Below are 12,118 nucleotides of genomic sequence, written 5' to 3'. Positions count from 1 at the left end.
TAGTTTGTAGGACTGAGAAAAAGCCAATTCCATCAGTGTGCTAGGCAGCACTGTTTTAAAAGGCTTTGCTGAAAAGTCAGTAGCAGGTTATTATATCTATACTGCCAGTTATTTAAAATCTTTGCAGCTCAGAAATGTTCTGGAAATGGCCTTCACTAACTTTCAGTCTGATGTAGCATGAAAAGAGTGAGGTGAACAAAAAAAGAAAACCCACAGAAAGTCCTGTTGCCATTTGCTTGCTGTACTTCAATACTCAGTCTTCACATTTGCCCACCAAATCATTTAGTGTTGCAAAAATAATGCTTCAGCCTGAAATACTGCTGGAGAGTCAGAAAAAAAATGGCTTCTGTTTTGGGGGGCAGTTGTGTGTGGAGGTTTGTGTGTGGTATTGATTGTAATTCTGCTGCTTTTGTTGCCTTTTTTCAAAGTTTCCCAGGTGTTGCAAATACGCGTCTGGTGCTGTATAGTAGCATGTACTATAGGTATCTGAATGACCTCTTTTCCTTGCCTGGCATCCATAAAAACACCCAAGCTACTATTTTGCCAGCCCCCATGGAGTGCATATGGGCAAGAAGACATGGCAGGCCTGGTGGACACAGCCCCACTGGTCCTGCCCGCAGGGTGGACACTGCAATGAGCACTCCATGGCTCATCTCTCTTGGTCTGCTTTTGAGGTTGAGCTGGGTGCTGTCAGCAATGCAAAACAAGCTGTTCCTGGAGCAGTTTGTAATCCCCCATTGTGAAGTCACTTTTACACATTATTTATAAAGTTATTTTTCTGGGCTGTGATCTACTTTAATCTGGAATAACTACATAATAATTTAGAGTTATAGAAATCAGAATCATAGTTCTAGTAATCCAAATAATTTAATCAGAATCACCTGTAACTTAATAGCATATTGCTAACTGGTCAGATTTGTTATCATTATTTATCTAGGAATCTTTCTTGGGAGTAGAAGGTCTGAATTGAGGGGTTATTTTAGATATAAGTATTTATGTTTGGGCCAGAGACTTTGTTTTGAAAGAAATTGTTTATCCTCTTCAGTGACATTTAAAAATTTCTCCTTGAGTTCAAATTTATTTATGATGCTATGCTGAGTTTAAGTAAATAAACAAAAGTATGTCCTGGAAAAAGAGGGTAGTTCTTTGGTTTATACCTCTACATCTAAAGAGGGGAAGATAACATTGTAATTGGGTAGTAATTCTGTTCAGCTGCTGCCCCCCGTATATTGCGAGAGAACATCCTTGAAGTAGTGATAGGTTTTAATGAACTGTTCTTATTCCCTAATGCATGGGAGGTGGGGATGAAGTTACTGTGCAACCAGGATGGACGATCTAAAGATACGAGACTCAGGTCTCAGTCTTGTAAGACTGCATATTGGGATCGTCTCTTTACTATGACTTGCAGTGTGATATTCCAGCTCTTCTTTGGCTTCTCATTTTTGTCCTTCTGAATAGTTTCACCTAGAAGTGTTCATTTTCTTTTTGCTTTTGAGTCCTGTAGATCTTCTCTAGCAATGATTCAGACAGATTTCTCTTGGACTATGAGAGGTGATCATGAGAAAGGGAAGCCGCCTCTTCAAAGTCTTCCATTTCTACCCACCTCACTCATCTCTTCTACAGCTTCATTAATTTTCTAAATATGGGAGGGAAAGCTAAATGGATCTCAGCATCATTACCCACATAAGAGCTCATCACTCTTTTACAATACGATTTTTTCAGTGAGGTTTAGCAATATGTTAAGAAAAATACGCAAAATATGCAAAGAAGTCATGTGGGCATAGGGCAAGCTTTATAAACTGAACCTGAGATGTTTTGAGAGCTTGCTTTGTAGCTGACTCTGCAGCTGACTTTCTGGCTGTCCATTGGGTAGAGTAGGGGCTTATCTTATTTTCTTTTTTTTTTAAGTCTAATTTTAAAAAATAACTGTAGTTATATAGGCACTTTTGAGTTAACTTTAAGTAGCATTACTTGGCTGCTACGTGTTTCAGCACAATGATCTATTTTATCATTATGTGAACTGATAGGTTATATAAAAACTGATACCTTTTTCTGTCTTTCTCATACCTGTAAAAATATTTGCTTAAATACCAGAACAATTTATACTTCTAAGCTTCAAGTGAGAGAGATGGGTGTAATGGCATTTGCACCGTTTTCCTGTAATGAAACAAACTGATTATTGTCTAGCACTTTTGCAATCTCCAACAGTCACTACATAAGAATGCAAATTTTAATGACTGTTAGTCATGAGAAGTGTGTCACATTTGGCATCCAACTGAGGCCTTGCTGCAATTTCAGTAGAGAGATTGTTGATTATGGGGGGATGCAGGCTACAAAATTGCGAGTCAAGCTAGATTAATCCTGATCTTTGTCCTGCATAATAGTGCATCTATGCTGGGAAGTAGCAGAGTCAGGAAAAGCTTGCCTGACTTTGTCACAACCTGACACAAGCAGCTTTTATCACTAGTGGGTACTGTTAGGTACATATGCAGTCTTGTGCCCCATTAACATTTCAAAAGTTTGAGTCGTCCAAGGAAGATGTTACTTTAAGTTAAAACATAATGGAATTCTGCTTTATCTGAATGCAATTGTGCTCTGGAAAAAGGAATGATTATGTTGTCAACATTAACTAGAATTTGAATGGAACTGCTCAAAAAGCAAGGTATTTATCATTGATAGTTGTTTTGTGCTTCATTTAGACTGAGTATTTTAGAGCTTGTTTGGTGGAAAAAAAATCAGGAAAACATTTAGCACAGAAAGAAATAGATGAAATTTCAATCCAGTGCTTCTTAAAGGACAGATATCTCACAATTTGATTATCACTTCTAAAAGAGTTGACGGGGTGCCAGTGAGTAGATATGTACAAAATATGCATGAGTGTATGCAGGTATGTATTGTAGGTAAGATGGAGACAATGTGCATCTGCATTAAATCTACCAACGTCTGATTAATTTTGCAAACAACTCAGCAGAAAGATGAGTTCCTTCAGTGAACTAACATATACTAACAGCTTAAGAGTGGCAATAAAGTTATGCAACAGTTTAATAAAAAAATACAAGTTAGTGAAACCAGTTGATGTATAGAAGGAGTCTATACAGTGGGATACAGCTCTACAAATTCAAATTTGCATGAGAGTAGCTTTAGTTTGCTTTCTGAAAATTGCTGGGGTACCTCACTGTAAATAGTTGAGATTCAGAGTCACATACATTAAAGAGAGTAACATCAGCTGGCAATTTATGGCTTTAGTGTTGTGACAGCTCTGAATGCACAGTGAATGAACTGGAGGCAGTTTTTATAGGGAGCAAGTCAACTTTAAGACAGACCTTTTCTTTACATAGTTGGTCTGTCATATATTTTCAGATGCTGCTTCTAGATTTTCTAATAAGATAGTGCTGTGAACATCAGGAATGCAGTGGTTTGCAAAACCTGTGTCATTATTTGGTACAGACTGGGGCACAAATACGTCAAGGGTAAAAGTTGTTTAGAAGACTGGACACTTCTTCTTGAGGGGGAAAAAAATAAATCCTGTAGGCTAATGTCGCAGATAAAGGTTTCACTTTTTTAGTTTTGATGATTTTATAAACATGGGGATTACTTGTGTTGTTAGAATAGATCAAAGATAAAGTAGACAGTGCCTTACAGAAAAAGTAAATGTACAACAGTCAACACATGTAAAAATACATTTTAAAATACAATTGGTTAAAAAGTTAAGTATGTAAAACTCTGCTTTTTATTTTACCTCTTGAAAAATTCGCTAAGTCTGATCCGTATTCATTCCAGCTTATATCAACATTTTTTTCCTATGCACAGTATAGAATCTGTCCCTCAGTTTAGCTGGAGCAACCTTTAAGTTTGTATTTTGTAATTTATTTTATTGATCTGTATCACTTCCTTGCCATTTGATCAACTTGTCTTAGTATCCGTTTCTTTTGTTTATGTATTCACTTCATGTGAGTGATGAGGTCTGCATCTTGCATTACATATACATAGATTTTAACTTTTAGTTTTAGCAAAACCATTTATTATCTAGGATTAGTGTCAGCTTCTGCTATTTGCTTTAAGAAGCTTAAGAAGGTGCTGTATCAGGAATCACTGCAGGGAGTATCAGGAGCAGTAACCACTGAAAAAAGGTATTTCAATTTATTCACTCTTCTGAGGTGTCTTTGTGTGGTATCACTAAGATTGAGGGATACTTGCCTTGATGAACAAGACAGTGAAATTCACTATTAAAAAGGGCACAAACCCAGCTCACAGCTGTGCTCAGTAGGTCACCAGTCATTTCTGGGACAGCAGCAGCATGGCCCCCTTCCTCCTCATCTGTCACATAAGGCTCTATAAGGTCAGCAGGACCCGGCACTGACTCCCAACGCAGGCTGACATTTGCTTCAGTTTTTGTACTATGTGCCAGTTGGTTTGGCACTGAAGGTCAGTTTGTCTAATGTATTCTGCATGAGATGGACACATCTTTTCAGCATTCATCTGTTTCTGTTCAGTAGCTCAGCAGAAAGCCTTTAATCAGGCCGGATTATACAAAGAGATGCATACAGCAATATGCCATTCACTGGATACAATTATAATGACCAAATTTCAGCTGTTCTAAGCAGGTGATCCCTATCAGTCCTTTCCAAAGTGCCCCAGTATGCTGCAGCAGCATCTCAATTCACCAATGATTAGTGCACAGTGTAATATTTTCTTTATGTTGAATAATAGATCACACAAACCTACATCCACTTACTGACACATGACACTAAATAGATGTGTCACTGGACGTGTTCCAGTCTGAATATCAGCATAGCTACTACACAAGCCACCTAGCACAGGTGCTTTCTGCATGCTATCAAAGCTCCTCTTTCCTTTTCACCTCTTAACAAATTTTTGGGTCCAGTGTATTTAATCACTCTTGCAATGTAATGATTCCAAACCTTGCTATACAGCTCATTTGTTTGCAATATACCACATTCATTTCTAGTGCAGGTAACTTGATGTTATTCTTTCTCTTACTTTGAAAATTTGTATACGATCATTTTCCTTCTTCTCTGGCTTGTGTTGGAGTTGGGGTTTTTGTGCAGTCTCACTAAATCAAATTATTTTTCTGTCTCAGCACAGAAACACGTGACCACTTGGGTTATTTTTGAATCAGCTGGCTGTTACTGGCAATATCCTTTCAGATGTAGTCAGTAAATCTCTGCAGTACCTCTCATGTGAAAGGTTTTTGTAACTATTTTTAAGTATAGCAACCTTCGCCTTTCAGCTTTGCTCATGTTTTGGTGTCTTTGTCCTTACAAGTTTTTGAAGTATTTTTCAGCTTCCTACTGTTAAGTACTTACATAATATTATGCTACATTAGCTCAAGGGTGATTGTTTAAGTGTCAAAGTAGGACATTTCATTGAAAAATTACTAATACAAACATAGCTTTGTACTTGACATTTCTAGACAGAAGCCATGAAACAAGAAATGCATTCTTCTCCTGTGGGCTCAGTATAGTTCTTTTCTGTGTGAGTGATCCTATTGACTACAAAAGCTCTTTTCATATCAGTCGTAATTGTAGGACTGAATTCTTGTCTTCATAATTTGGAGACAATTTAATTCCTGTTTAGCAGCAGCTTGTGGCATGAAGTGGAATACATATCCTGTGCCAAGTGGTCAGCTTATTTCTCATTCCACTCCAATGAAAACCAAAAAGCTGTCGTGTTCATCCTCTCCATTGCTCTTCCTGCAAAACAGCAAACGTCAGAACATGTTGTGGAATAAGACTGAATGGAGTAAAATTACTTGCAATTTCTGGTTTTCCTTTTTTTTTTTTTTCTTAAGTGCAAGAGAGATTAGTTTGCTGCTGTTCCAGGCATTGTTTGGTAGCTTTTCTCATTCTAATAAATGTCCTGAACTTTGTCATGTAAGTAACAAGTAACACAGTATTATCTCTGGGAAATCTATTGATTAGTTGTAAAGAATAATTTGTAAGTATATGCCAGTTATTTTGCAATTTGAAATCTGATATTTTCATCTTCTATCTGATTTACCTATAGGAACTGTCTTTTTCATACATTCACTGTATCAAGAGAAATGCTCATGAAAGATATCATACCTCAGAGGATCAGAGAAATCCTGCATTTCCCCAGCGAATTCTGGGACTTAATTTCTTCTGCCATTAACAATTTAGTTATAAGCATTCTCCATGCAAGTCCATCTTTATAAAAGGACATTATGTTTTGATTATTTAGAACCTGAAACATGTTTCAATTAGATTTACTTAGGTAGGAATTGAAAATGTATTGTAGTAGTCAGAATCCTCAAGGGAAGGTTTCTCATAAAATCTCCATTGGATTTATTCATGTCGAATGAACAGTCAATATCAGAGGTATAAAAGTATTCGCATTCAGTGTTTGCTACAGTGCATAGCTCTGACAGAATTTTGCAGCTTTGTTTTACAAAGCACCTATATGCTTTCAAATACATAATCACTAAAGGAAAATAGAATTAGCCTGTTAAAATCAAAACTCCCTGGTCGTGAAAATAGGTAGTTTAATGTAAGAGAGAGTATAAAATATTCATCTTTTTTGACAATCCTATAAAAGTGAAAGGTACAATATCTGTAATGTTTCTTGTTACCGTGAATGCAGATGAGAGGATCATTTTCTAACATTTCATGTTTGAGTATTCACTAGCATCCTAATGGTGGCAGAGGCCACTCAGCTGTCTGCTTTCTACTTTATGTTCTCCGCTGTGTTGGATAAAATAGCAATATAGCAAGTGTTAACACAGAGAAAATATTCCAAGATGTTGTTCCATTAATTTTAGTAAACTTCTAACTTATGCATGGGTTTCTGTGATACCTGCCAGTCCTGATTTCATTGCCAAATCCTAAATCAGTGGCAAAGGGAGAAGATTTCATTTTCCAGTCGCTACTTCAGGGATATTACCATCTGCTTCCATAGCTCCAAACAAACCACCAAGGAGCAATTCAAAACAAAAATGCCCCAGATAGGACAAATTTCCCTCAGGGGCTACAGTGTTACAAGTCACATGTCATGGGATCCAGTTTCATGACTATTTTCCAATAAGGAAGCACCCCATGGAAGGCATCCAGGTCTCTCACATTATGTATCTATTCCATTGTGGACCAGCCACTCACAGCAATGTGTTTCTTCTAGCTTCTTGCTCTAAGACTCATAAGGCAGGTATTGACTTGCACTGATTGAGTTGAAGAGCTGGGATGGACTTCCTTCAGCCTGTTGTCTCCTTCCTTGGAGATCCTTCAATGTAGATCCCTTTGTATCCCGCTTCCATCATGACTTCAAGGAATCACTGAGCAACTGATCCTGAGAACTGTCCATGTATTTACTGCATTAGACACATGGTCTTCTTGGTAGTGAAAAAAATCCTGCTTAGTTTATAGTACAAAATTCCTGCTTATAAATTTTAAATGCATTTTTCCTGAATATTCTCTAACAAAGTTTAAATATCCAAGATTTTTCTGTATTATCTGTGGAAAAGACTGAGTTAATTCAAGTAAATTTCACAAGTTTAATTATGCAATAAATGGAAGCATGGGGAACATAGCAAACTATTTGCCTATGAGTTAAATTACCACTGTGAGACCGAGTTTAGGAGTTTTAAATGCTGCTGTAGCAAAGCAGATGTTAAACTTTCAACAGCTGCTCTGGAGCCATCCACTTTCACCTTCTGCCTTTCTCTAACCAGCACCTGTGAGACTGAAATGAAGAGTTTTTCTAAGTTTCAAATGTGAGTTACATAGAGTACTGAGACTACATTATGTACTTTGGCAGGTTTCCAGAGTCCCTTTCTGTTCCTGTTACGTGGGGTCGTTATTAATGAATAGAATTTGGTGGGTGGGTTCTGAAAAAAAAAAAGAAAAAGAAAAAACAGGAGCTTTGTCTACACCTTCCATAGCTTTGCAGTTGTGGCAGCCAGATCACCCACATTCACACAGAGACACACACACACACATGGTCCAAGCATCTTCATTATTCTTTGTATTGTTTTACTCATCCTTCAGGTCTCCTGTAATGGCTGGAGGTCTATTTGCTGTTAACCGAAAATGGTTTTGGGAGCTGGGAGGCTATGATCCAGGATTAGAAATATGGGGAGGAGAGCAGTATGAAATCTCCTTTAAGGTAAGTCACCAAGTCACCTTATATGGTACTTCATTATGTGTGATCATGATGGTTGCATTCATACTGGCTTTTGTCTTTTAGCTAAAATTAATTTAGTACAATACTACTTTTTCTTAGGAGTTCCCACTAATTTCACAGATAATTATGCCATAAATATATTTTCCAGAAGCCATACAAAAATCATACTGAGCACAGTCCAATAGGAAAATGTGGTAGTTTATCACGATGAAAAAATGCAGTCCTCCCTTGTTCCTTTTTTGTCAAGTTTTCTCCACTTAATTTTTTTCAGATGCTGCATATCATGGTCAGGTGTTCAGTTCAGATCAATAAGCCAAGTGAGAACTAATCCAGGAGAATAAAAATTGTGTAATTTTCTGCCCAGATCAACAAGTTTCACGATCTCTGAGGCTAGGCTTCCTGGAATCAGCTCAGGAAAATGGGTGGAAGTGAAAAGAGAGAGTCATAGGAAGAAGGGTCCCGTTCAGTAGCAGTGAATCACTAGATCTGCTCAGCTGCTATAAGCTGTTATCTATAGGCCAGCTTTTCAAAATCAGATGTTTTTTAATTGAGTTTGAACTGTGGTAATCACAAAATATATGGGGAGTTTTGAAGTGCTTGGATTACGTACAGCCAGCCATGCTGTATCTTCATATCCTCTGTGTGGACAGTCACTTGGCTTTTACGTGTTGAGTTGAAAATCTTGTTACTTCCCATGTGTAAAATAAGTATTTGCATTAGTGTGATGAAGGCTAACATGTTTAATTTGAAAATTGAGTTTATTGGCTTCCACTGCACCCAAAAACGTAAGAACTTTGCAAATGTGCAAATGCAAAGATTTTCAGTGACTCGATAGAATTTAATGACATAAATTAATTGATTCAAGTGTATTTGGATAAAGCTTGGAAGTGAAATTAGAACTCACATTTAGCTTCAGGATCTTTCCAACCTACTTCCAAACCATGACAGTGTAAAGCCTAGCAAATAAATTCAGAATGTCAGCCACGACTAATACATATCTTGCTGAATCTAAGTTTCAATAGTGGTTAAAACAAGAGAGCTGAGGCCATTCTGTTGAATGAAACATACAGCATGACCTAGCACTGGTCTGCCAGGTTGTCTTTACAGGAATTGCCAAAACCAGCAAAATGGTTTGCATCAACTGTGCTATTCTTGTGTTTCTCCAAATCATTTTTACACTCCAGCAAAATAAAATAAGAAGGCAGGGGGAAATCTAATAGCTAGACTGTATTTAGAATATATTGATTTACCTTCTGTCCATTTAGGTTGTTTCAGAGGCAAATGTAAGTAGTCAATAGTAGCTGTCACAATGTTTTCTGACAGGTCACCCATGATTTTATTATTCTATTTCAAATACCCATTTTAATCATCATCACAAAGAATATACTTGTGATGCTCTCCAGGCCTTGTATAGAAACCATGGTAACAGCACTGGAAATTGAGATATTAGATCGCCCCAGTGTGTTTTGCTCAAGTGTTAGGATTTTTTTTGGAGGCAGCTGTGTCACACTGAGCCTCATTTTGGTCATATCTCCTGATTCATGTCATTAATGTACACTGACCTTAGGGTCCCTGTCCTTTCCTATTAGTGTTAAAAGAAATAAAATACTCTTCAGAAAGTGTTGCCAAATAGGAACAACTTTCTAGTGGAAGAATTTAAGACATGTAAGTTTTAAAAAGAAACTGTTGTTTGGTTTAGAATGACAAAAATGAGGGAAAAATCATGGAGGTGGAAGGGAGAAATAGAAAAGACTGGGGCTTATTATATCAGAATCACCAATATCAGCTTGGGAAAGGTTTCTGCTTTAAGTGTAGCTATAGATTCACTCATCTGAAAACTTACTGAAAGAAGGACAAGTTTGCCATACAGTTTAATTTCCCAGCTGTATTCACAAAACTTGGGAAGGTGGTGGACTTGCCATCTCTCTGTTATTTACACAACCTGTCAAACTGCCAGATGACCAGCCTGCTTCAGTTTCCTTGGCTGCTTGAGTAGGTTTGAAACAGCTTTCTCTTGGAGTATCTTACCTCAAAGACATCTCCAACCACCAGGTAGTTAGCTATTCTCACACACTTCTCTTCTTCTTTGATTCAAGTGATTCTTAAATATTTTATAAAAGTATGGCTGGCATTCATTAAGAAGCTGCAAAAAGAAGCAATTTGAAATGTTCTGTAGTTGTCAGAAGTTTATATTTAGAGAACTGTATCAGGCCAACCTTGAACCTGTAAGACAGACACAGTGTTCCTTTTACATTCTTCATATATCTTGGGTTTAACTTTGTCTATATATCAGTCTGGTATAAACAGAGACCATTCTGATGACACAGACTTCTCAGTGTCCCATGGGGAATTCTTGTGGTTAATTCAAATACAGTGATGCAATTATGGAGGGACACACGCCAGAGCAAGAGCTGTCATATGCTCCCCGAAATGAAATATTGTCTGGTTCATCTTGAACTTGTTGCCCTGCTCTGTGAGCTGGAGTGAGGACTGTTTGCAGATAATTTCTGGTCTTCAGTGATGCATTTTAAGCTCTAAGGACTGACAGCCTACTGTAACCCTTCTGCTTAACATTGTAACAGTAGGTCCAGGTACTACAGAATCCAAGTAAGCAGTGGTATGTCTTTAATTAAGCACCACTAATGTTTTGCTGCAGTGGAAAGCTTACAGGTATATTCAGGGAGGTTTTTCACAAATATGTGTATCACATAGCATGTTTATACCTCCAAACTCAGTGGTGCCTTACATGGAAGAAAGTTTAAGAAATATTATATGGTTTATATTCTCTGGCCTAATTTTACTGGGAGAGGAATTTCCTATATGCTGGAATGTAATCTTCTACTGCACTTCACAAACCCCAGACATGGAATGAATTAAAGTCTGGATCAAGGGCCATCATGCAAGCTCAAAGAAATCACTAATAACAGCAAAGCCATATTGCTTTGTGAGTTCAAGGACTGATTAAAAATTGAATTAGCAGGACAAGCGATTGCCTGCAGAGTCAGAGGGAGTTCCTAACAAGAATAGGTCAAACCAGATCTAGGAAAGGTACTCAGGCTGGGAAACTTGAAGGGAAAGTGTGAGTTTCTGGCTATTTCACTAGATGGGACTTGGGGTGACAGACACCAAGCTTCAGTGCAGAGCACAGACCTAATAAAAAGTCTTTTTTGGGGTGGAAGTTTGCATTATCTCTTTGTACAGGAACAGAAGGTAGGTGGTGTGAGCAAAAAATACATGTTTATGTGTGTTTGGGAGGAAAGGTTGTTCAATGGAAAAAGATGCTACAGAGAGTGAGTCTGTAGTGAATCTGAATATACTGCAGCATAATTCAAGATTTCTTCAAAATACAGTGGGCTTTGTAATGCTTCTGTGACATTTGGAATTCTGCCAGAGCATGAAAGGAAATTTCCTCAGTCTTCAGGCATGACTATTGCAGGTGCTGGGTTGTCAGAAACACAGAGACAGGTTTTTTTTTAAAAAAAGCTGCTGCTTAAAAATTTGCTTGACCCTTATTTTCCTTGACTTCAAAACTCAACATATTTCTCTTTTGTTCTTTTTCTGCTTGCTAACATTACTGCAGAAGACAGCAGCAGGCATAGCACTGAATGCCATGCTGATTGACTGGTGTTTGCAAATCAGAGCACACACATGCACAGTCAGTGGATGATAAGGCAGCCTATGTGTCAAAATACTGACATCTTCATTAAACAGTTTCTTAGATTAATTTTTACATAAGAAATCACGTGCAGCATTTTTTGACAACACAACCTCAAGATCAATTTTCTAATTAGAAAGATGTATGGTACCTTGCTGTGTTACACTTGTGAAAGCTGGGAAAGCACTGGAACTGACCAGATAAATACCATCACTTTCTCAATAAGCAGGGAAGCCACTATTTAGGAAATCTTAAATTTAAATGTTAGGCACAGTTTATGTAGTAATCTCCAAAATACAGAGCAGGGAA

At 37.6% G+C, this 12,118-nt stretch overlaps 1 protein-coding gene across 1 annotated transcript in view; it reads left to right on the top strand.

Moving 5' to 3' along the window:
- GALNTL6 (polypeptide N-acetylgalactosaminyltransferase like 6) overlaps nucleotides 1–12,118 on the top strand; it is a 408,048-nt gene that overhangs the window by 355,582 nt on the left and 40,348 nt on the right. The window contains exon 7 of the mRNA XM_054383096.1: nucleotides 8,019–8,136. Coding sequence (XP_054239071.1) covers nucleotides 8,019–8,136 — 118 coding nt within the window. The remainder of the gene's footprint in view (nucleotides 1–8,018; nucleotides 8,137–12,118) is intronic.

Source organism: Indicator indicator, chromosome 8 (assembly GCF_027791375.1).
Source record: "Indicator indicator isolate 239-I01 chromosome 8, UM_Iind_1.1, whole genome shotgun sequence".
In the NCBI taxonomy this organism is placed as follows: Eukaryota; Metazoa; Chordata; class Aves; order Piciformes; family Indicatoridae; genus Indicator; species Indicator indicator.
The sequence above is the reverse complement of the archived record's forward strand: the minus strand, read 5'-3'. Positions and strand labels throughout refer to the sequence as shown.